At 44.4% G+C, this 25,979-nt stretch overlaps 2 protein-coding genes across 2 annotated transcripts; both read right to left on the reverse strand.

Annotated features, from left to right (window-relative positions):
- Positions 1-291: 291 nt before the first annotated feature.
- LOC140918332 (uncharacterized) lies at positions 292-2,099 on the reverse strand. Its single transcript, XM_073362432.1, has 2 exons — positions 1,490-2,099; positions 292-901 (listed from the first exon to the last, which is right to left on the reverse strand). Exons 1-2 carry the CDS (start codon positions 2,097-2,099, stop codon positions 819-821), a joined length of 693 nt encoding a protein of 230 aa, XP_073218533.1. The 3' UTR covers positions 292-818.
- Positions 2,100-3,219: 1,120 nt separating this feature from the next.
- On the reverse strand, positions 3,220-7,625 carry LOC140918331 (uncharacterized). Its single transcript, XM_073362430.1, has 2 exons — positions 6,427-7,625; positions 3,220-3,235 (listed from the first exon to the last, which is right to left on the reverse strand). The coding sequence occupies exon 1, from the start codon at positions 7,422-7,424 to the stop codon at positions 6,459-6,461; it is 966 nt and encodes a 321-aa protein (XP_073218531.1). The 5' UTR covers positions 7,425-7,625; the 3' UTR covers positions 3,220-3,235; positions 6,427-6,458.
- Between the last annotated feature and the right edge of the window lie 18,354 nt (positions 7,626-25,979).

Below are 25,979 nucleotides of genomic sequence, written 5' to 3' on the forward strand. Positions count from 1 at the left end.
TGAGGCAAATCGCCTGGCTGCTGGTTACGCGCAGCCAGACACCAGGGCGGTTAGAAGAGCACCAGAGGGCACGGTACGCATCAGAGAAGCTTTGAAAACCAGTTTCATGACTGGCCAGGCTACGGTGTGAAAGTTCTGTTTGTTTCTCCTTGATGAAACCCCCCCACCCCTTGGTTCACTCTACTTCCCTGTAAGCTAACCACCCTCCCCTCCTCCCTTCGATCACTGCTTGCAGAGGCAATAAAGTCATTGTTGCTTCACATTCATGCATTGTTTATTCATTCATCACACAAATAGGGAGATGACTACCAAGGTAGCCCAGGAGGGGTGGTGGAGGAGGGAAGGAAAATGCCACACAGCACTTTAAAAGTTTACAACTTTAAAATTTATTGAATGCCAGCCTTCTGTTTTTTGGGTAATCCTCTGTGGTGGAGTGTCTGGTTGGCCGGAGGCCCCCCCGCCATGTTCTTGGGCGTCTGGGTGTGGAGGCTATGGAACTTGGGGAGGAGGGTGGTGGGTTACACAGGGGCTGTAGTGGCAGTCTGTGCTCCAGCTGCCTTTGCTGCAGCTCAACCATACACTGGAGCATACTGGTTTGATCCTCCAGCAGCCTCAGCATTGAATCCTGCCTCCTCTCATCACGCTGCCGCCACATTTGAGCTTCAGCCCTGTCTTCAGTCCGCCACTTACTCTCTTCAGCCCGCCACCTCTCCTCCCGGTCATTTTGTGCTTTCCTGCAGTCTGACATTATTTGCCTCCACGCATTCATCTGTGCTCTGTCAGTGTGGGAGGACAGCATGAGCTCAGAGAACATTTCATCACAAGTGCGTTTTTTTTTTCTTTCTAATCTTCATTAGCCTCTGGGAAGGAGAAGATCCTGTGATCATTGAAACACATGCAGCTGATGGACAAAAAAAAAGGGATAGCGGTATTTAAAAAGGCACATTTTATAAAACAGTGGCTACACTCTTTCAGGGTAAACCTTGCTGTTAACATTACATACATAGCACATGTGCTTTCGTTACAAGGTCGCATTTTGCCTCCCCACACCGCGTGGCTACCCCCTCAACCCTCCCCCCTCCCCGTGGCTAACAGCGGGGAACATTTCTGTTCAGCCACAGGCAAACAGCCCAGCAGGAATGGGCTCCTCTGAGTGTCCCCTGAAGAAAAGCACTCTATTTCAACCAGGTGACCATGAATGATATCTCACTCTCCTGAGGATAACACAGAGAGATAAAGAACGGATGTTGTTTGAACGCCAGCAAACATACACTGCAATACTTTGTCATACAATGATTCCCGAGTACATGTTACTGGCCTGGAGTGGTAAAGTGTCCTACCATGGAGGACGCAATAAGGCTGCCCTCCCCAGAAACCTTTTGCAAAGGCTTTGGGAGTACATCCAGGAGAGCCGCGAATGCCAGGGCAAATTAATCCTTTCACATGCTTGCTTTTAAACCATGTATAGCATTTTAAAAGGTACACTCACCGGAGGTCCCTTCTTCGCCCGCCGGGTCCAGGAGGCAGCCTTGGGTGGGTTCGGGGGGTACTGGCTCCAGGTCCAGGGTGAGAAATAGTTCCTGGCTGTCGGGAAAACCGGTTTCTCCGCTTGCTTGCTGTGAGCTATCTACAACCTCCTCTTCATCATCATCTTCTTCGTCCCCAAAACCTGCTTCCGTGTTGCCTCCATCTCCATTGAAGGAGTCAAACAATACGGCTGGGGTAGTGGTGGCTGAACCCCCTAAAATGGCATGCAGCTTATCATAGAAGCGGCATGTTTGGGGCTCTGACCTGGAGTGGCCATTCGCCTCTCTGGTTTTCTGGTAGGCTTGCCTCAGCTCCTTAAGTTTCATGCAGCACTGCTTCGGGTCCCTATTATGGCCTCTGTTCTTCATGCCCTGGGAGATTTTGACAAAGGTTTTGGCATTTCGAAAACTGGAACGGAGTTCTGATAGCACGGATTCCTCTCCCCATAAAGCGATCAGATCCCGTACCTCCCCTTCAGTCCATGCTAGAGCTCTTTTGCGATACTGGGACTCCATCATGGTCATCTCTGCTGATGAGCTCTGCATGGTCACCTCTGCTGATGAGCTCTGCATGGTCACCTGCAGCTTGCCACGCTGGCCAAACAGGAAATGAGATTCAAAAGTTCGTGGTTCTTTTCCTGTCTACCTGGCCAGTGCATCTGAGTTGAGAGTGCTGTCCAGAGCGGTCACAATGAGCACTCTGGGATAGCTCCCGGAGGCCAATACCGTCGAATTGTGTCCACAGTACCCCAAATTTGACCCAGCAAGGCCGATTTAAGCGCTAATCCACTTGTCAGGGGTGGAGTAAGGAAATCGATTTTAAGATCCCTTTAAGTCGAAATAAAGAGTTTCATCGTGTGGACGGGTGCAGGTTTACATCGATTTAACGTTGCTAAATTCGACCTAAAGTCCTAGTGTAGACCAGGGCTAAGTAAGTTGCAAAATCAATAGGACTGCAAGGGAAGGTAGGTTAATGAGATGGGATATGAAGGAAACTTTTGGAAGGTAATTATTAAAGAGATTGGCTAATTTTGTGCATGGTATTGTTAGTCCATTATAAATTTTATTTGTATTGCATTGGCAATTAGCATGACAAGGTAGGGGAGAAGTATGATCAATTTAAAGTCAGATGGCTAAATAGGTAAATATTGCACAACTTTTTGTTCCTGAAGGTACCAACTTTAATACAAAATAGCTGATTGAATATTCAAGCAGACTCTATTTAAAACAGGCAGTCTGCTTGAATTGTTGGAGAGCTCAGAACTTGGGCTGGTAGCAAAACTAAGAGTTTAATGTCTGCCCCCATTCTGCAATCACAGGAAACTGATTTATAAAGTATATGCGCATCAGATCCTAATGGAGTCTTCCTGCTGAGAAAGCATTTTTACAGGAATCCAGAATTCCATTCGGTAGTGCATATTACTTATAAATCGTATTGTCCCAGGAGGTTCTCGGTGACTAGCAACTGTGTCAGTCTGCTGTCATTCCTGAGATGTTGAAAAATACCCCATTTTACTGTCGCAAAAACCAGCTGTTTAGTTTTCTTTTCCTCTTTAAACCAGTGTGTGTGAACAAGATTGTGTATGTTGCTATTAATACATTCTCTCCTCATTCGTTGCTCACTTGGAATATGCTTGCATTGTTCCAATATGCCCAAGTTGTTCAGTGTTCAGCCATACTTGATTAGTTCCGACACTGGGCTTGGATATCTAGAGGAAAGACAAATGTGAGCTATGAGAGAAAACTGGAGGAGGAATGCTAAGTCAGTGTGAAATCAGCATTTAATTTCCCATGGAATAGAGTGCTGGCAACATCACATATTTTAGGTTTCAGAATAGCAGCCGTGTTAGTCTGTATTCACAAAAAGAAAAGGAGTACTAGTGGCATCTTTAAAAGGAGTACTTGTGGCAGTCTCTAAGATGCCACTAGTACTCCTTTTCTTATCATAGAATCATAGAATCATAGAATATCAGGGTTGGAAGGGACCCCAGAAGGTCATCTAGTCCAACCCCCTGCTCAAAGCAGGACCAATTCCCAGTTAAATCATCCCAGCCAGGGCTTTGTCAAGCCTGACCTTAAAAACCTCTAAGGAAGGAGATTCTACCACCTCCCTAGGTAACGCATTCCAGTGTTTCACCACCCTCTTAGTGAAAAAGTTTTTCCTAATATCCAATCTAAACCTCCCCCACTGCAACTTGAGACCATTACTCCTCGTTCTGTCATCTGCTACCATTGAGAACAGTCTAGAGCCATCCTCTTTGGAACCCCCTTTCAGGTAGTTGAAAGCAGCTATCAAATCCCCCCTCATTCTTCTCTTCTGCAGGCTAAACAATCCCAGCTCCCTCAGCCTCTCCTCATAACTCATGTGTTCCAGTCCCCTAATCATTTTTGTTGCCCTTCGCTGGACTCTCTCCAATTTATCCACATCCTTCTTGAAGTGTGGGGCCCAAAACTGGACACAGTACTCCAGATGAGGCCTCACCAATGTCGAATAGAGGGGAACGATCACGTCCCTCGATCTGCTCGCTATGCCCCTACTTATACATCCCAAAATGCCATTGGCCTTCTTGGCAACAAGGGCACACTGCTGACTCATATCCAGCTTCTCGTCCACTGTCACCCCTAGGTCCTTTTCCGCAGAACTGCTGCCTAGCCATTCGGTCCCTAGTCTGTAGCTGTGCATTGGGTTCTTCCGTCCTAAGTGCAGGACCCTGCACTTATCCTTATTGAACCTCATCAGATTCCTTTTGGCCCAATCTTCCAATTGGTCTAGGTCCTTCTGTATCCTATCCCTCCCCTCCAGCGTATCTACCACTCCTCCCAGTTTAGTATCATCCGCAAATTTGCTGAGAGTGCAATCCACACCATCCTCCAGATCATTTATGAAGATATTGAATAAAACCGGCCCCAGGACCGACCCTTGGGGCACTCCACTTGATACCGGCTGCCAACTAGACATGGAGCCATTGATCACTACCCGTTGAGCCCGACAATCTAGCCAGCTTTCTACCCACCTTATAGTGCATTCATCCAGCCCATACTTCCTTAACTTGGTGACAAGAATACTATGGGAGACCGTGTCAAAAGCTTTGCTAAAGTCAAGAAACAATACATCCACTGCTTTCCCTTCATCCACAGAACCAGTAATCTCATCATAAAAGGTGATTAGATTAGTCAGGCATGACCTTCCCTTGGTGAATCCATGCTGGCTGTTCCTGATCACTTTCCTCTCATGCAAGTGCTTCAGGATTGATTCTTTGAGGACCTGCTCCATGATTTTTCCAGGAACTGAGGTGAGGCTGACTGGCCTGTAGTTCCCAGGATCTTCCTTCTTCCCTTTTTTAAAGATTGGCACTACATTAGCCTTTTTCCAGTCATCCGGGACTTCCCCGGTTCGCCACGAGTTTTCAAAGATAATGGCCAGTGGCTCTGCAATCACAGCCGCCAATTCCTTCAGCACTCTCGGATGCAACTCGTCCAGCCCCATGGACTTGTGCATGTCCAGCTTTTCTAAATAGTCCCTAACCGCCTCTATCTCCACAGAGGGCTGGCCATCTCTTCCGCATTTTGTGATGCCCAGCGCAGCAGTCTGAGAGCTGACCTTGTTAGTGAAAACAGAGGCAAAAAAAGCATTGAGTACATTAGCTTTTTCCACATCCTCTGTCACTAGGTTGCCTCCCTCATTCAGTAAGGGGCCCACACATTCCTTGGCTTTCTTCTTGTTGCCAACATACCTGAAGAAACCCTTCTTGTTACTCTTGACATCTCTGGCTAGCTGCAGCTCCAGGTGCGATTTGGCCCTCCTGATAACATTCCTACATGCCCGAGCAATATTTTTATACTCTTCCCTGGTCATATGTCCAACCTTCCACTTCTTGTAAGCTTCTTTTTTATGTTTAAGATCCGCTAGGATTTCACCATTAAGCCAAGTTGGTCGCCTGCCATATTTACTATTCTTTCGACTCATCGGGATGGTTTGTCCCTGTAACCTCAACAGGGATTCCTTGAAATACAGCCAGCTCTCCTGGACTCCTTTCCCCTTCAAGTTAGTCCCCCAGGGGATCCTGGCCATCCGTTCCCTGAGGGAGTCGAAGTCTGCTTTCCTGAAGTCCAGGGTCCGTATCCTGCTGCTTACCTTTCTTCCCTGCGTCAGGATCCTGAACTCAACCAACTCATGGTCACTGCCTCCCAGATTCCCATCCACTTTTGCTTCCCCCACTAATTCTACCCGGTTTGTGAGCAGCAGGTCAAGAAAAGCACCCCCCCTAGTTGGCTCCTCTAGCACTTGCGCCAGGAAATTGTCCCCTACGCTTTCCAAAAACTTCCTGGATTGTCTATGCACCGCTGTATTGCTCTCCCAGCAGATATCAGGAAAATTAAAGTCACCCATGAGAATCAGGGCATGCGATCTAGTAGCTTCCGTGAGCTGCCGGAAGAAAGCCTCATCCACCTCATCCCCCTGGTCCGGTGGTCTATAGCAGACTCCCACCACTACATCACTCTTGTTGCACACACTTCTAAACTTAATCCAGAGACACTCAGGTTTTTCTGCAGTTTCGTACCGGAGCTCTGAGCAGTCATACTGCTCCCTTACATACAGTGCTACTCCCCCACCTTTTCTGCCCTGCCTGTCCTTCCTGAACAGTTTATAACCATCCATGACAGTACTCCAGTCATATGAGTTATCCCACCAAGTCTCTGTTATTCCGATCACGTCATAGTTCCTTGACATCACCAGGACCTCCAGTTCTCCCTGCTTGTTTCCAAGGCTTTGTGCATTTGTATATAAGCACTTGAGATAACCTGTTGATCGCCCCTCATTGCCAGTATGAGGCAGGAGCCCTCCCCTCACAGACATTGCTGCCTGTGCTTCCTCCCGGTATCCCGCTTTCCCACTTACCTCAGGGCTTTGGTCTCCTTCCCCCGGTGAACCTAGTTTAAAGCCCTCCTCACTAGGTTAGCCAGCCTGCTGGCAAAGATGCTCTTCCCTCTCTTCGTAAGATGGAGCCCGTCTCTACCCAGCACTCCTCCTTCATGGAACACCATCCCATGGTCAAAGAAACCAAAGCCTTCTCTCCGACACCATCTGCGTAGCCATTCGTTGACTTCCACGATTCGACGCTCCCTACCTAGGCCTTTTCCTTCCACGGGGAGGATGGACGAGAACACCACTTGCGCCTCCAACTCCTTTATTCTTCTTCCTAGAGCCACATAGTCCGCAGTGATCCGCTCAAGGTCATTCTTGGCAGTATCATTGGTGCCCACGTGGAGAAGCAGGAAGGGGTAGCGATCCGAGGGCTTGATGAGTCTCGGCAGTCTCTCCGTCACATCACGAATCTTAGCCCCTGGCAAGCAGCAGACTTCTCGGTTTTCCCGGTCAGGGCGGCAGATAGATGACTCAGTCCCCCGGAGGAGAGAGTCCCCGACCACCACCACCCGCCTTCTCCTCTTGGGGGTGTTGGTCGTGGAACCCCCAACCTCAGGACAGCGCATCTCATGCCTTCCAACCAGCGGAGTCTCCTTCTGCTTTCTCGCCCCAGACATATCATCTGGTCCACTCTCCGCAACGATACCTGTGGAGAGAACATGAAAGCGGTTAGTTACCTGTGTCTGTGTTACTGGAACCCGGACATTCCGCTTACCTCTTCTGGAGGTCACATGTTGCCAAGCTTCTTCACTGGTCTCTTGGCTCCTCTGTGCAACCTGCTCTATATCTGTAGAGCTTTGTGCCCCTAGAAGCCTATCCTGAGTTTCGTCCAGGAAATCCTCAGTTTCCCGTATGCAACGCAGGGTTGTTATCTGTTGCTCCAGACCTTCAATCTTCTCTTCCAATATGGAGACCAGCTTGCACTTTGTACAGACAAAGTCGCTTCTGTCCTGTGGAAGAAAGACAAACATGGCACATCCAGTGCAGGTCACAACAGCTGAACCCCCCCTTCCATATCACCTTCCTACTATGAGCTTCCTCAGAGCAGTTTGCAAGACGTAAGCCTCACTGGGCTCCCTCCAGGCGAACTCCCAGGCAAACTCCTGCTGTGTGCTGCTCTGCTGTCCCCGCTGCTCAGCTGGTTCTCCGCCGCTCAGCTGGTTCGCGAAGCTCTGGCTATTTTTAAACAGCCAGGCTTCCCTGTCGCAAACAAACAGACACCCTACTGCCCGCCCCCTGCAGGCTAGCTATCACATATTGTAATGAAACTTGGTCGGTCAGTATTTTTCAGAGACTAGTTAATGATGTGAAGATCAAAAGAAATGGGAAGAAACAGCTTCAAATTGAAATGAAACTTCTGCAGACAAAATGTTTGACTACACTTCATTTCCATTCAGTCTGTCCTGTTATGCTCACTCCACTGTGTCCTACCAAGAAGATTCTAAGAAACAGCATCTTATAGCAATAGATCAGCTTTTAACCAGAGAGTCCTAATTTAAGGTATAGAGGAAGTTGATTTGTTTATTCCTGGTTTCTCTCAAGGCTATGTGTGTAGGGAAAAGTGTCATTTAAGATCAGTTGCTCTCCGGATATGCTTATGAAGCCAAAATAGACAAAAGAGCTCCATCTGGTATTCAGAGGTCCATTCAGAGATGGTGTTATGTAGTACAGTGTGTTTCTAGACTTTATTACAGATTCAATTGTTTTGTGGCTCCTGGAGGTAGTGGAATGCATCAAATTGTGCTGAATGTGCTAGCTCCTTGTGGGGAACAAGGACAACTGTTTCAAATAAAAATCCAGTTTTAAGTTTAAACCAAACTTAGGACTTAAGCATTTCTCCAGAGGTTTGTCATTTCCTATCACTATGTCTTGTGTCTGCCTCTGTCAATAGGAACTGTATGGCAAATTAGGATTGGCAATTCACTGCTACCTCTATGATAGCTTCTGATACAAACAGGCTTCAGTATTGCTAAAGCAGGGATAAAATTTGACCTGTATCTTTTTCAGTTTAGCATAGGCTGCATACAAAAACTTAATATGTAGTGACCAAATATTCACTAAAAATGGGTTGGAGTTATTACTGTCATAAAAATTGTTTGAAGCTAGTAACAAAGCTTTGTATTTAGTGCTTCTCATCCAAGAATCTCTAAGGCAGGGGTGAGCAAACTATGGCCCGCGGGCTGGATCTGGCCCATCAGGGCTTTGGATCTGGCTCATGGGATTGCCACCTCCGTGGCGCTGCGGGCCCCACGCCACTGCTGGAAGCGGCTGGCACCAAGTCTAAGGTGCCACAAGTACTCATGCGGCCCCTGAAGGGATGTGGGGGGCAGAGGGCTTTGTGTGCTGCCCTTGCCGGCAGGCACCACCCCCCGCAGCTCCCATTGGCTGGGAACGGTGAACCGCTGCCAATGGGAGCTTTGTGGGAGGTACCCACAGCCCTGGAGTACCCACATCCAAAGCCCTGACTATCTACATTTGTCCTGGGTACTAACAACTAACTCGGGTTAACATTAACTCTGATTAATGTATATGTTGAGTAGAGTGTGGGAGAGGGAACAGATCTTCTTGTTTAAGAGATTGGTAATCTTACCCTGCCTTGGCAGTCAGAACATGCATTCCATCTACAAGATGTCTCTTTTCAAGGTTTAAAGGACATTGTACACAGGAAACAATACATATTTTCATATGGTAATTGTTACCCTGCATGCTCATTTATTAACATGCCTCTCTCACTTCTGGTCTCTTCTATGTAGTAACAGTGCAGTCACTTTCACGCTAATAGAAATCTGACCTCCTCATTAGAATTAGGTCTTTTCCTGTGGAAGTAGTAATGTACTAAACTATATTAGATTTATTCTAATTGGTGGATTTATAATTCTATATTTTATTTAGTAATATAACGTACCTAGAAGGTGCCAGATAGACAGTCCTAAAAAGTAAAATTGTTTACTGTCAGAACAGGTAAGCCAGGGCCATGCAGGTTTACCCACACTTGGAGAACTTTTATTCTTACAAGTAGTGCTTTGAAATCTCAGGCTGGTTTCCATTGTTGGACAGTCTACAAATACAAGTAACAGACAGACAGTTTCTACTCCAAAGACCTCAGTCACAAATCTAATGGCAAGAGGTTCAGTCCTCCCTGTCAAATCTATCAGTGGCATTTGAGACTGCAATTAAGGGTGGCTGTTTGTGGTTTTGTGATTTGTTTGGCAATCTGCCCACTTGTAGACTCAGACAAAATTAAAGTCACAGTCCCCTGACCAGCCATTAAATCTATACTCATTAAGCTAGACTTCCTCCCTCCCATGCACCCTAAACCCATGCTGTTCTGAGCACAGTTAGCTGGATCAGAGAATCTGGTCCTGAGATTGCTTTACTTCAGTCTAGCCCAATGCCAGTTCGCAATCACAACAATCTGCGGGAAAATCTATTGAAGTCACTGCACATACTCTGAATTTCCATTGCCAGGAGTGAGCAGAATTTGCCCTTTTGTTGAGAGTACTGGGTAGGCAGGGTGGCAGCTTATTGCAGAAATGGGATGACTACATTACTCATAGGTGGTAGGAAATGGATTAGTAGGAAGGAAAGATGGTCCAAAGTACATTTTATTTTCATATACTGTGTATAGATAAAATAAATTTCATGTTAGAAGTATTGTTGGTTTAGATTGGATAGTTACTTTATATTGAAAACCAGTTTTATGATAAAATCTTTGTTGTATGTACTAGGAAAAAGTAATGCTTTAGAAAGAGTGAGATAATCCTGATAATAGGATTCGTTTCTATATGAAAACCTACCTGGTCGGGTTTGGTATTTTCACCCATGTCACTTCATGGTAAGTTGAAGTTGAGTGTGGGTGTATGCCGGACTGTAGAGTGTGATCAGAAAAATACCTAATCAGTGCAGCTGTTGAATTAGATAAACCTCCCCTTCTGAACACCAAGTCAGAAAGATCAGTGAGCATGCTCCTATTTAAACTTAGAGTTTTGTCTTGGTTTCAGTGGCCCTTAACTTGGAAGTTCACTGTCCAACAATGGTCAGAAATGAATGAGATGTTTGCTCCAGTCATATTAAGAACATCATTCCATACTTTCTGCAGTCTTATAGCTAAATGGAAGACTTCAGCTTCTAGGTTTCTGAATCCAATACTTTTCACTAGTGTCCAACATTCTTAATGGTATGTGGAAATACTAGCAATTTCTGAATAAGACTGAGAGTGTGTTGTAAGGCGTAGCTTTGCTAATCACTTAATCTTAAGAGGTAAGAGGAAAATAGTAATTATAAAAATGGAAAATTTCCAAGCACTGATTGTTTTGGCTATTTATGATGTATCAAGTTTAAGTCTGAGAGCATTTTTAGTTTAGCCGCTAGATGCCAGTGTTCATGAACACAGCCCATAAGTTCCTTTGATTGTTTGTTAGTAACAACTCTGCGGTTATAGTAAAGCCAGACAGATAGCACCCAGCTCTCTCCTTTGTCTGTTAACTACATGCGTTTACATGGATAAACAGCAATCCCCTTTGTAACCCTTCTAGCCCAAGTATTTGCCTTGGAGGGGCCCCAAAATACAGCTGAACTGAAGGGTCCAGAAACATACAGTGCAATTTAACTCTGGAAGCTCAGGAGGCAAGATATGGATAGGACTAGATGTATTTAAAGTTTCTCTTTTCTATCACTCTAGCTTTTATTTATTTATTTTTAATTTGATCAGGTTTACTCAGTGTTCCAAGCCGTCAGGAACAGTATCCTCGATAATGTCATGGCAAACCTGGTGGCTGAACTTTGTGACTTTGTCCTCACCCACAACTATTTCACATTTGGGGACAATGTATACCTTCAAGTCAGCAGCACTGCTATGGGTACCTGCATGGCCCCACAGTATGCCAACATTTTTATGGCTGACTTAGAACAACGCTTCCTTAGCTCTCGTCCCCTAACACCCCTACTCTACTTGCGCTATGTTGATGACATCTTCATCATCTGGACCTTTGAGGAATTCCACCATGATTTCAACAATTTCCATCCCACCATCAGCCTCAGCCTGGACCAGTCCACATAAGAGATCCACTTCCTGGACACTACAGTGCTAATATGCAACTGTATACCGGAAACCTACTGACCACTATACTTACCTACATGCCTCCAGCTTTCATCCAGACCACACCACACGATCCATTGTCTACAGCCAAGCTCTAAGATGGAACCGCATTTGCTCCAACCCCTCAGACAGAGACAAACGCCTACAAGATCTCTATCAAGCGTTCTTACAACTACAATACCCACCTGCTAAAGTGAAGAAACAGATTGACAGAGCCAGAAGAGTACCCAGAAGTCACCTACTACAAGACAGGCCCAACAAAGGAAATAACATAACGCCACTAGCCGTCACCTTCAGCCCCCAACTAAAACCTCTCCAACGCATCATCAAAGATTTCCAACCTATCCTGAAGGACGATCACTCACTCTCACAGATCTTGGGAGACAGGCCAGTCCTTGCTTACAGACAGCCCCCCAACCTGAAGCAAATACTCACCAGCAACCACACACCACACAACAAAACCACTAACCCACGAACCTATCCTTGCAACAAAGCCCATTGCCAACTCTGTCCACATATCTGTTCAAGGGACACCATCATATCACATCAGCCACACTATCAGAGGCTCATTCACCTGCACATCTACCAAGCCATCATGTGCCAGCAATGCCCCTCTGCCATGTACATTGGCTAAACTGGACCGTCTCTATGCAAAAGAATAAATGGACACAAATCAGATGTCAAGAATTATAATATTCAAAACCAGTAGGAGAACACTTCAACCTCTCTGGACACTCAGTTACAGACCTAAAAGTGGCAATTCTTCAACAAAAAAACTTCAAAAACAGACTGCAATGAGAAACAGCAGAACTGGAATTAATCTGCAAACTGGACACCGTTAAATTAGTCTTGAATAAAGACTGGGAGTGGACTAACTAAAAACTATTTCCCCATGATAATTTCCTCCCTACTGTTACTCACACCTTCTTGTCAACTGTTTGAAATGGGCCATCCTGATTATCACTACAAAAGTTTTTTTTTCTCCTGCTGATAATAACCCACCTTAATCGATTGGTCTGGTTAAGAGTTGGTATGGCAACCCCCATTCTATCTATCTATCTATCTATCTATCTATCTATCTATCTATCTATCTATCTATCTATCTATCTATCGTATTTTCTACTGCGTGCATCTGATGAAGTGGGCTTTAGCCCACGAAAACTTATGCTCAGATAAATGTGTTAGTCTCTGAGGTGCCACAAGTACTCCTCGTTCTTTCTGCTGATACAGATTAACACAGCTACCACTCTGAATCTTGTTGTTGTGGTGTTATCCCAGGGTGTTAGAGAGACAAGATGGGTGAAATAATATCTCTTATGGGACCACCTTCTGTGGTGAAGGAGAGAAGCTTTTGAGCTACGCAGAGTTCCTCTTAAGGTACTCAGAGCATCGGTACAACACAAAGGTACCGTACAATATGAAGGTACTCAGAACTAAATACAAAATGTAACAGATGGTTTAGCATAAGTAGTTACATATTGTAAGAGACCACCATTCAAAGTGAAGTTCTTGTTAACACCATTGAAGGCATAGGACAAAAAAAAAGGGGGTAACATATTGTTGTAATAAGCCACAGATTCAGTGTCTTTATTAAGACCATGATTTTAGTGTCTAGCAAAGTTGTGAAGTTGAGCTCCCAGGGTCCTCTTTGAAGGTGTTCTGCAGGTATCCTTTGAGGATGAGGACTGAGCAGTCAGATGAGCAGTGATCATTTTGTGGAAGTGTTTGCCCCATGGGTGATACAGTGTTTTTATCTTTTATCATTTTTCTGTGTGAGTTCATTCGAGAGCATAGTGATTGTGCTCCTCGGCTCCTTCAACTTTTTTTTTTGTAAATAAAACCCAGATTACAGGGAGAAACTAAAAGTATCAGAAAGACTTGGCTCACTGATTCAATTACAGGATATAGCCATTCAATCATTACTGGTTCTAATTCAGTCCAGGTGAGCAGAGTGACGGCTCTTAGTGGGCCCATAACATTTACCCAAGAGTATGTACAGATATGCTGCAGGAAAATTCAGAGCTCTGGTTCAGCAGCAGACAGATCTGTCCTTACCGTAGGAGTGCAGACTTGTGGAACTGAGGGCAAGTGTGGCTTGCTCAGATGGAACTAGTTATTCCCCATTAGTCAAGGGAACCAAGGATTATAAGAAATCTTTCTCTAATACAGAACCCCTTAAATCCCCCTAAGAATAGATTTATACAAGTCTCCTGTGTTTGACTCAAGACACTTTACCGTTTGAACTCTGATTACAGGAAGCTAGTTTAGTTTGCTGTTTAGCCTCCAACTAAGGAAGCTGAGGGGTTCATTATCTCCAGTCAGTAACTTGTTATGAAACTTTGGTGGGTACCATGCAGTCTTTGTTGCTTCTGTCTATGCTATGACCATTGGATAAATATGTAGATTAACTGCATCTATCCTAGGCTTCAGTTTCATAGCACAAATTAGACACAATTTAATACATTAGGGCCCCCAGATCATGACATTCTTCTGGCATCTGAAGAATCACAAGCACTCACTTTCTAACAGAATGCTTCACCTTTATTTCCAAGGGGCTCAATACAGCCATCTACAGCAGCTCCAGCATCAACTACTCTTCAGAGTACAGCATGGCTCTGTCTCCAGAAAGCCATATATTCAAGCCACAGAAATGTGCCATATCTTGTTTGTGCTCAGATACTTATGTCCAACAGAATAAGTACATGGTATTTTAATTACCAGTATGCAAGTAACTTGGATAAACCCTTTAGTGCACTAAAATTTAATAGGCAAAGCACATGTCTAACAACTTTCCTGTCCTGTGGTTGCTTTCACCTAGTGGAAATAATGTTAGACAAGTCACAGTTCATCCTTGTGACCATGTTGCAGCTGAGGTCGGAGACTTTAGCATAAGACAGGAATGGAAGCTAGCCTCCTGGGCTAAGCCTATGGAGGAACAGGTTGGAATAACTGCATTTAGTATTGTGAGTCAGTGTGGTTAGTTTGTATCAATTCTCCCCCATGCTTTTCCTCTCCCATCTTCTTGAATTCTTGTGCCCCTTAGGCCAAACTCCATCAGTGTCCATAGTTAGAGACAAAAAGAAAAGGAGTACTTGTGGCACCTTAGAGACTAACCAATTTATTTGAGCATGAGCTTTCGTGAGCTACAGCTCACTTCATCGGATGCATACCGTGGAAACTGCAGCAGACATTATATACACATAGAGATCATGAAACAATACCTCCTCCCACCCCACTGTCCTGCTGGTAATAGCTTATCTAAAGTGATCATCAAGTTGGGCCATTTCCAGCACAAATCCAGGTTTTCTCACCCTCCAACCCCCACCCCCCACAAACTCACTCTCCTGCTGGTAATAGCCCATCCAAAGTGACAACTCTCTTCACAATGTGCATGATAATCAAGGTGGGTCATTTCCTGCACAAATCCAGGTTCTCTCACCCCCTCACCCCCTCGGTGAGTTGCATATACGTTCATCGTGTTGTACTGGGTATAGGGCCTGTGTTACTTTAACCCATGCAGATGAAAATATTTTACTTCCATTATCTCCTAATTTCCTGTAAACCCCATTCTGTTCTCTCTGCAGTAGAATTCAACATGGGAAGTACTATATATATAAACCACTAGCCATTAAAGAAACATTAGCAGAATTGATAATCTTCCATAAGGATGCCTTCAAAGCTCAGTGTTTATTGCTGCAATTGTAACAATTGTTTTCAGCAGCAATCTACCTTTTCTACCTCTGTTAGATCATAATACATATTAACTATCCCCCATATGATTTCATTCTCTCACACTGAACTGTTTAGAAAAGTCTCACTTGTTTATCATTTTTGTTAAAACCAGAGCCCTGCAGCTCCCACATGAATGGAAAGTGCCATGGAGTACAGCTGTATGAAAGCCACCTGTTATGAAATATAGGGGAAGGAGATTGCTAGAAAATAAGCAGTATTTTTTTGTGTTTTGGATAGTCTGAGTCATTAAAACCAAATCAAACTTCAGTAACACTTTGCTGTTGTAGTCTCATCAGATCTTGAAGTGCTTTACAAAGGAGATAAGCATCATCTCCGTTTTACAGCTGGGGAAGTGACCAGGCTAGTAGCCAAGCTGGGAACATATAAAGCTTTCAAAGCTGGCCCTAGAGAACATGCTGAAGGAGGTGGTGCAGGCAATTCAGTCAGGGGTGCTCTTCCCTCAGTATCAGCACTGAACCAGTGCCATAGCCTGGTGTTAGATCATTGGGTCTGAGGGAAATAAACCTTCTGATGAGTTGTACATCAAAGGTTCTGCTCACCCAAGTTATAGATGCCATAGCACTTCTTGGAAGAGTTGGGGGATTTAGTTCTGGTCTACTAGCAGATTTCCACTAATTACTTCTGGCTTACTTAAAATTCCTACTACAGTGGGACAGAGGTTGCTTCTGAGTTCACACGCTCTAGATTTAGGAAAAGATGGGGACCTGTATCACCCTGAGACAAGAGAAAAATGTTAGATCTCGTTCCTTTACTTTTACCATTTAAATAGCAAAGGAAACACTTCCTGTGGCCAGTGTTCAGAATCTAGAGACTGGAAGCCACCTCCTTCTGGGTTTCAGGGTTTGAGAGTCTTTTCTCTGGTGATGGATAATAAAATAAGTCAATTTTCCTGCTGTTTGAACAGCTGTATGGATTTTATAATGGACAGCTGTCTACCTTGGTTTGGCCCACCTCCCAGTTGTCAGAGTTGGTTTTGGTTAAGTGATCTGATTATTCAGTCTGTTTTCCTTTCTATCTTAGGGAATTTTCATTCCAGGTTTAAAGAAGTCAGAGGTGAAGAGAATAATAGGATGGAAGGTTGCTGTGTAAGTTAGCAACAACTGAAGTCTCTACTGCAAGTAGACTGGAAGCTTGCCAACTTATGATTTCATCTTTTATAAGTTTTAAAGTTTCCTGTTTTGATTTCTCAAACAGCACACAAGTTAATACATCGTAACTTAACCTCTGTCCTGTGAAAGATTTTAAAGCAAAGGTGAACCATCAGCCAAAGGGACTGGACTTGGAAACTGGATTGCCTTTCAGCTCCTTTGGGCTAAGTGCCTGAATCAATGAACTCCTCACTTTTAGGCCTGGTGGACACTACGAGTTTATGTCCAATTTAGCAGTGTTAAATCGAATTAACCCTGCACCCATCCACACAACGAAGCCATTTTTGTCGACATAAAGGGCTCTTAAAATCGATTTCTGTACTCCTCCCAAATGAGGGGACTGGTGCTGAAAAAAAAAATCGCTGTTTTGAATTAGTGTGGACGCAATTTGACGGTATTGGCCTCCGGGAGCTATCCCACAGTGCACCATTGTGATCGCTCTGGACAGCACTCTGAACTAAGATTCGCTGGCCAGGAGTACAGGAAAAGTCCCGGGAACTTTTGAATCTCATTTCCTGTTTGGCCAGGCGAGCTCATCAACACAGGTGACCATGCAGAGCTCATCAGCACAGGTAACCATGCAGTCCGAGAATCAAAAAAGAGCTCCAGCATGGACCAAACGGGAAGTACTAGATCTGATCGCTGTATGGGGAGATGAAGCCGTGCTATCAGAACTATGTTCCAAAAGACAAAATGTCCAAAAACATTTAAAAAAATCTCCAAGGCCATGATGGACAGAGGCTATAGCAGGAACGCAACACAGTGCCGCGTGAAACTTAAGGAGCTCAGACAAGCATACCAGAAAACTAAAGAATCAAACAGATGCTCCAGGACAGAGCCCCAGACATGCTGCTTCTACACTGAGCTGCATGCAAATCTAGGGGGTGCTGCCACCACCTCCCCACCCCTGTCCATGGACTCTGATGATGGGATACTCTCCGCCATGGCTGAGGATTTTGCAGAGGGGAAGATGAGGAGGAGGAGAAGGAGGATGAGCTTGAGGAAAGCACACAGCACACCGTTCTCCCCGACAGCCAGGATCTTTTTATCACCCTGACTGAAATACCCTCCCAAACCAACCAAGGCAGAGAAGGGACCTCTGGTGAGTGTACCTTTTAAAATATAATACATGCTTTAAAAGCAAGCATTTTTTAATGATTAATTTGCCCTGAGGACTTGGGATGCATTCATGGCCAGTACAGCTACTGGAAAAGTCTGTTCATGTGTCTGGGGATGGAACGGAAATCCTCCAGGGACATCTCCATAAAGCTCTCCTGGAGGTACTCTAAAAGCCTTTGCAGACGGTTTCTGGGGAGAGCAGCCTTGTTCTGTCCTCCATGGTGGGACACTTTACCATGCCATGCTAGTAGCAAGTAATGTGGTATCATTGCATGACAAAGCCTGGCAGCGTATGGTCCCAGTGTTTGCTGGCATTCAAGCAACATGCGTTCTTTATCTCTCTGTGTTATCCTCAGAAGAGTGATATCGTTCATGGTAACCTGGTTGAAATATGGGAATTTAATTAAGGGGACATTCAGAGGTGGCCGTTCCTACTGGGCTGTTTGGCTGTGGCTGAAAAGAAATCCTCCCTGCAGTTAGCCAAGTGGTGGTGGGGGCCATCGGTGCTGAGCTGTTCGCGTTTGGCTAGCAGGAATCTTCCCTGATACGAGCCATGCGGTGCGGGGAGGGGTAAAGCGATCATCCCAGAGAATTGGATGGGGACGGGGTTAGTTTGGTTTCTGCTGCTGCACATTAATACGAAAACTGCAGCACTAAATGGCCAACTCAATGGGCTTTGCTTGGTGTGGGAGAGGAGGGCGCTGCTGTTATGAAGGTTGCGGAAGCCGAAAGACTATGGCTTACCATGGCCACCTACAAGCCGAATTCTGTTGCCCAGCACTGCATGTGTGATCTCTAACACCAAAGCCGCAGGCACTCAATATAAGATGCAAAATGTGACCTTGTACTAAAATCACATGTGCTATGTAATGTGAATAGTGTTCACCGTGAAAGAGTATAGCCATTGTTCTGTAAAATGTATCTTTTTAAATACTTCACTCCCTTTTTTTCCTTCCGCAGCTGCAAATGTTTCAAGCCTCCATCCTCCATCCCAAAGGCTATCTCAGATAAGGTGAAAAAAATGCATGCGCAATGAAATGTTCTCTGAGCTCATGCAGTTGTCCGGTACTGACAGAGCTCAGCAGAATGTGTGGAGGGATACAGTAGCACAGTACAGGAAAGCAGCCAATGAACATGAGGACAGGAGGGATGATCAAGATGAGAAGTGGCGACAGGAAGATCAGAGGAGGCAGGATGCAATGCTGGGGCTACTGTGGGATCAAATAGACATGCTCCGGCATCTGATGGACGTTCAGGAATGGCAGCAGGATCACAGACTGCCGCTGCAGCCCCTGTTTAACCACCTTCCCTCCTCCCCAAGTTCCATAGCCTCCTCACCCAGATGCCCAAGAACACGTTGAGGCGGGGAGGCTCTGGGCACCCAACCACTCCACCCCACTGGACAGCCCAAGCAACAGAAGGCTGTCATTCAACAAGTTTTGAAGTGGCCTTTTCCTTCCCTCCTACCCTCCTCCCACACCCCACCCGGGCTACCTTGTGAGTTATCTCCCTATTTTTATAATTAATTAATAAAGAATACATGTTTTTTAAACAATAGTGACTTTATTTCCTTTGCAAGCAAGCTGTGATCGAAGGGGGAAGGGCAGGTGGCTTACAGGGAATTTAGAGTCAACCAAGGGGGCGGGTTTTCATCAAGGAGAAACAAACAGAAGTGTCACACGGTACCCTGGCCAGTCATGAAACTGGTTTTCAGAGCTTCTCTGATGCACAGCGCTTCCTGCTGTGCTCTTCTAATCGCCTTGGTATCTTCTAATCGTATTCAGCGGTATTCTAATCTAATCGTATTCAGCGGCCAGGCGATTTGCATCAACCTCCCACCCCACCATAAATGTCTCCCCCTTACTCTCACAGAGATTGTGGAGCACACAGCAAGCAGCAATAACAATGGGAATATTGGTTTCGCTTAGGTCTAAGCGAGTCAGTAAACTGCACCAGCGACCCTTTAAACGTCCAAATGCACACTCTACCACCATTCTGAACTTGCTCAGCCTATAGTTGAACAGCTCCTTCCTACTGTCCAAGGTGCCTGTGTACGGCTTCATGAGCCAGGGCATTAAGGGGTAGGCTGGGTCCCCAAGGATAACTATAGGCATTTCAACATCCCCAACAGTTATTTTCTGGTCTGGGAAGTAAATCCCTTCCTGCAGCCGTTTAAACAGACCAGAGTTCCTGAAGATGTGAGCATCATGAACCTTTCCCGGCTATTCCATGTTGATGTTGGTGAAACGTCCCTTGTGATCCACCAGTGCTTGCAGCACCATTGAAAAGTACCCCTTGTGGTTTATGTACTCGCCGGCTTGGTGCTCCGGTGCCAAGATAGGGATATGGGTTCCGTCTGTGGCCCCACCACAGTTAGGGAATCCCATTGCAGCAAAGCTATCTGCTATGACCTGCACATTTCCCAGAGTCAGTACCTTTGATATTAGCCGCTGAATGATTGCATTGGCTACTTGCATCACAGCAACCCCCACAGTAGATTTGCCCACTCCAAATTGATTATCGACTGACCGGTAGCTGTCTGGTGTTGCAAGCTTCCACAGGGCTATAGCCGCTCGCTTCTCAACTGTGAGGGCTGCTCTCATCTTGGTATTCTTGTGCTTCAGGGCAGGGGAAAGCAAGTCACAAAGTTCCATGAAAGTGCCCTTATGCATGCGAAAGTTTCGGAGCCACTGGGAATCATCCCAAAACTGCAACACTATGCGGTCCCACCACTCTGTGCTTGTTTCCCGGGCCCAGAATCGGCATTCCATGGCATGAGCCTGCCCCATTAACACCATGATCTCCAAACTGCCGGGGACCGCGGTTTTAGAGAAATGTGTGTCCATGTCCTCATCACTCTCGTCACTGCGCTGCCGTTGCCTCCTTGCCTAGTTTTTCAGGTTCTGGTTTTGCATAAACTACATGATAATGCGCGAGGTGTTTACAATGGTCATAACTGCTTCGGTGAGCTGAACGGGCTCCATGCTTGCTGTGCTATGGCGTCTGCTCAGGCAATCCAGAGAAAAGGGCGCGAAATGATTGTCTGCTGTTGCTTTCACAGCAGGAGGATTGACTGACGACATTTACCCATAACTACCCGCGACAAATTTTTGGCCCCATCAGGCATTGGGACCTCAGCCCAGAATTCCAATGGGCAGCGGGGACTGCGGGAACTGTGGGATAGCTACCCGCAGTGCACCACTCAGAATGTTGATGCTTGCCACGGTACTGTGGAAGCACACTGCTGAATTAATGTGCTTAGTGTGGACGCATGCACTCGACTTTATACAATCTGTTCCCAAAAATCGACTTCTGAAAATCGGAGTAATTTCATAGTGTAGACAAAGCCTTAGAGATTTTCAGTGTAATGTGCTATCAGCTAAGACAGCCAGTACCTAATTCTCCCACTCCTCTTCTGTGCAAAAGAGGGTAGTCTGATCAGGCTTAAGGTCAGGGAGGGAATCCCTGGCTATCTCCCTTCCCAATGGAATGACCTCTGCAGGTGCAACTTAGCTGGAACATCTTCCTAGGCCCAAGTAAAGTGAATGGAAGTAGTCCAGCCTGGAGGGGATGAATGCATTAGCTACTGTTGCAAGGTTTGTCTGAGAAGAAGATAGTCTTTGTTAGCCAGAGAGAGGTGGTGTTTTTGATGACTGGAACTCTCTGATTAGCCCATGTCTGAGTCAAACAAGGACCCAAAACCTACAGTAAGGTTCTCACAACTCAATTTGAGCTGGACAGAACATTTCAGATGAATGGGTTCGTCACCAAAAACTGGAGTCTGAGTGACCAGAAACTATTTGTGAATTTGCCAAATAGTTCTGGCTCAGATTTTCATTCAGATTTGGTTCACAAAATGGCAGCAGGAGGAGATGGTTACATCCCCTTATACCTTTCAGCTGAGAAGTCAGGGCACACACCTGGGATGTGAGACACCCAAGTTTAAATCATAGATTCGAACCCAGGTCTCCCCCACCCAGGAGAGTGCCTTAACCACTGGGCTAACGGTTACAAGGGGGCACCCTCCCCCTGTTTTGCGAATATAGCCCTTCATTGCCTTTGGTTTTATTTCTAAAAAAGGGTTTAAAATGCACAGAAACTAAACTTTCATTTCAGGTCAAATTAAATATTTTGTTCAACCTGAAACAAAATTTGTCAATTTTTGAGTTGCTGAAAATTTAAAAAAAACCTCGATTTCAAGGCTTTTCAATTCAACCCAGACACATATTTTTCAGAGCTACAGCAAAAATGTACTTGCCCCGCTCTATTTACAATATCAGCTGAATACCACATCTCTTCCTGAAGGGCTGTTAAATGGATGTTGATACAAAAGATGACAGAGAGAGGCTTAAAAGTTTGGAGTTTTAGAACACAGTGGAGCTTGCTGGCCCTGTACCTACAACTGCAAGTACTCTTAGTAAATTGAACTATTGGTATTTCATTTTCTCTGCCTGGGAACCTTCTCTTACTAGAGTGAATTTACAATGAAATTCTTTTTCTGGATTGATTCAGTCCAATGACTCAACTTAGTTTAAGGCATTCAGTTAACTGATGAGCAAAAGTAATGCTGCAAGTGAAAAAAATATGAATGTGGTCTCTGCTTACCTCTATGCCAAGCCAAAGGCCCACAGTAGAAAAAATAGGTAAAATAAATGAGCAACCAAAACAGTAAGTAGTCACCATCAGATTTCTTTTCAAGCTCTTTTTCTATGGGAAGTAATGGTAAAAAGAGTTACTACATTAATTAGTAGTTGTGTGTGTCTCACAGGTGGTACAGAGCATTTTGCAAGATCAGGCACCTTAGGACATGACCACAGCATATTTCATCTCTTGGTCAAGTCACATCACCGAATTCTTCAGACAAATATTGGAACAAAATCAATCTTTTCTCATGAAAATGGACAACAATACGAAATTAAGTTCTTGAGCCAGAAGCTCTTGAGGTACTAGTCACTTTTAGAGGAGAATGACCTCTTGTGTTTAAAACTGGTTTGCTCTGTCGCTCTTCTCTGAGCATAGATATGTGTGACAAGATGAGGACTTGTGATTCAGTACCTATTGTGTACATTTAGGTACTGTTTGTTCAATTGTCTCATGTAAAGTTACTTGATATCAATGTATTAATTAGCCTTAAGCCAATGATCCTAGAAGTCTATTTATCTGGAACAATCAGAAGTAATCCTCAGAAATGTCTGTTAGAACAGCACAACCACTAAATGCCCATTCTAATGAGAAAAATCCTTTTAGAAATTTCTTTGCCTCAAGAACTGAAAAAAGAAAAACCCTTCTTACTGGAAGTGTAAATAATTTGTCATTACAAATATAATTTGTTGCCAGTCGTTAATACCTGTATTTTTGATTAACTGGGCTGTGAATGTTTCATGCTGGAAAGCAAAAGAAAATGAAATCCAGTCACAATGACAAAGCTTCTTTCCCAAAGCATTAAGGAGTCTGCTCTGTAGTCAAGTTCATTAAAGAGCCAGCATTCATCATAGTCTCACTCAGTGATGCTGAGATTATCATTTCCCTCATACATAGCTTAGAAAATCATTGTGAGGTAGTGGTAAGCAAACTGAGGCTTGGTCTAACCACACCTTTAGCGACATAGTTATAGTCACATAACCCCTGGTGTAGACAGTGCTATGTTGATGGGAGGGCTTCTCCTGTTGACATAGCTACCTCCTCTTGGGGAGGTGGAGTATATACATTGCTCTCCTATTGGTGTAGGTAGTGTCTTCACTATGATTTCACTGTGACATGCAGAGGCATTGGCGGAAACCCCAGATGAATGAATCTTGACTGGTCATCAGTAAGTTGCCCGCTCAATTTAAGTAACCCCACCTATACCCTACCGAGGGCTCAAGGCATGATCTGGTCAATTTAGGCACCTCCACACTTTTCCTTCCAAGGGCTCAGGGTGTAAGACACCTATCCTTACCCATGGGGCTTAGGAGGAAACCTGGTCAATTTAAGTACCCGCCCTTTCCCTCGGGACTCAGGGCTCTACAAGTCTGCGGAAACTTTTCCCAGTGAAAGAACCTTACACAGTTTGCTGTAAATATCTATTTATTAGCAACACAAACAGAATACATATACCAAGCAAATCTCTTATGCTCACCACTCCCAATAGACAGACAAATTTCACCCGATGGCCTGTCAGGATTCATTCATCTGGGGGTTCCTGCTATGCCTCTGCACATCACGGTCATGCAGAGGGGTCAGAGTTCCAGCAGGTTGATGTTGAACTGCAGTCTGGAAATGGTTCCCAAAGAGCAGTGTTTTTCATTTACATTATATAGGTAAAACTAGCTCCCTTCTTCAAATTTACTAAACCTATCACATTATCCCACCACTCCTAAATAACAAAAATGTTAACCAGTTACACACTGGCACCTGTGTGTCCTCCTTGCTGCCCAAGTTCTTAACATTTTATCTTTCATGCCCAAATTGTAACTTAATTGTCACCTTCTCCATTTGTGCAGATGGTCAGCATAAAACGCTGGTCAGAGCTTTTTTTCACCATTTGTTGAGTCTCTTTCTGTATCCCCCCTAATTTCCCAGCATCTTTGCAACCTTGGTGGTTATAACTCTCGATAGGGACATTCCTGAGGTGGGGGAGCTTTATTAGCAGAAGAACATTCCTTTTTTCAGTTTTAGTGGTGAACTCCCTGAGTTTCACCCAAGGTTGGTTTAATACGGTGGGGGTTGATGAGGTCTCAGGCCTACAATTCCCCTCCATGATGACGCTTTCATCAAAGCAGTCATCATTACCGTGGGATACCCATGCTACATTACTAGTGTATGCTTCCCGGTTATGGTCAGCAATGATATTAGTTGATCTCGCATGTTGGCCATCTGTATCTTCTGAATGTTTCTTCTTACCCACACTGCCAATATCACCTAAATATCACCGCCAATATGCCTAAAAGCAAAGCCAATTGGATTCCAGTTATCACCCACAATGGGATGAATCATTATATTAAAATCTCCAGTCACCGTAGGCGACCATCCCAGCAACATTTCCCACCAAGAGTGATATCCAATTTCCGCAATCGTTTTTAAAACCTTTGTTACTTCTAGTTTGTTTTGCTGCACTTTAATGCGAATTTGGTTCTCAATGTGTTTTATGTATTGCAAATGGTCTTGCAGCATAAGGTGGATTAGCAATCATCGAACCAAATTCATATTCATACTAACATTAACAGGTCTTATATCACTAAATACGTAGAACCTTACTAACATTACAAAAACATCAATAAATCAAATATGTCATAACAGACATTTCATTATTATTTACAATTTCCAGACAATAAATTCTAACACATACACAGCCTTTCTCTGCATAGATTACAGCTAATTTTTGTTCTATAAACGCATTAAACATACCTTTAAATGCCCTTTGTTTTAGTGTCCCTTATTTATTAATTTTGATCCTTTTAAAATCTTTATAAACTATACACTGGGATACATCTATGGTTTTCCATTGTTCATGTTTTTGATATGCCCATGCATTGTGATCCCCCAAATGCATTACCAAAATTTTGGTTATCTGAGTTCTTATGGGTAATATTAGGTATATATTAATGGTGTGGCTAGGGTAGACAATTACATATGCTTGGTCATACATATGGTCATTTGATCCTTATAAAAGGTAAAGTTTACCGATTTCTACCAAAACACCATTGCCTTTTTTTTTCCTCAGTGACATTTTATTCCACAACAGTTTTTTTTATTTCCAAAGGCAATTTTTTTTTTTGCATGCCTTCATGGATCATTTGGATGACTATTTGCTGACTTATTTCCTAGGCATGTGTACAGGCTAATGCTAAGGACACACTTCCTGGTATTGTTTCCATAGCCCCCGCTAAAAGTAATAAATTCTTTTCACCTTTCTGTTGCCATACTAGCAGTATTTTAGAAAATAATTGTTGCCCCATTTTTAACAAGGATGGGCTTTTCCAATTCTTGTATTTCAGCTGTAACATAGAATCATAAAAGATTAGGGTTGGAAGAGACCTCAGGAGGTCATCTAGTCCAACCCCCTGCTCCAAGCAGGACCAACCCCAACTAAATCATCCCAGCCAGGGCTTTGTCAAGCTGGGCCTTAAAAACCTCTAAGGATGGAGGTTTTTTGGACACTACTTCTATGTTAGTAGCATTTAGTATTTTAACTCCTAATTCAGTTCTCCCCATAGCAGTTTCCAATATACCCATTGGGGTTCTTCCTTATGGATTTTTTTTTTACATACCATAACTTTAACTATGCTGCCCACCCCTTATGGAGAGTTTGTATATATGGGGCACGTTGAGGTACGACCTTGGATACATTTAAGTTGGTGAGGTCAAAGTCAGAGTGTTTTAGAGATTGTAATGGTGTTACAATAACTTGTTCCCTATAATTCAATTTT

The sequence above is a fragment of the Lepidochelys kempii genome, chromosome 10 (assembly GCF_965140265.1).
Source record: "Lepidochelys kempii isolate rLepKem1 chromosome 10, rLepKem1.hap2, whole genome shotgun sequence".
Lineage (NCBI taxonomy): Eukaryota > Metazoa > Chordata > Testudines > Cheloniidae > Lepidochelys > Lepidochelys kempii.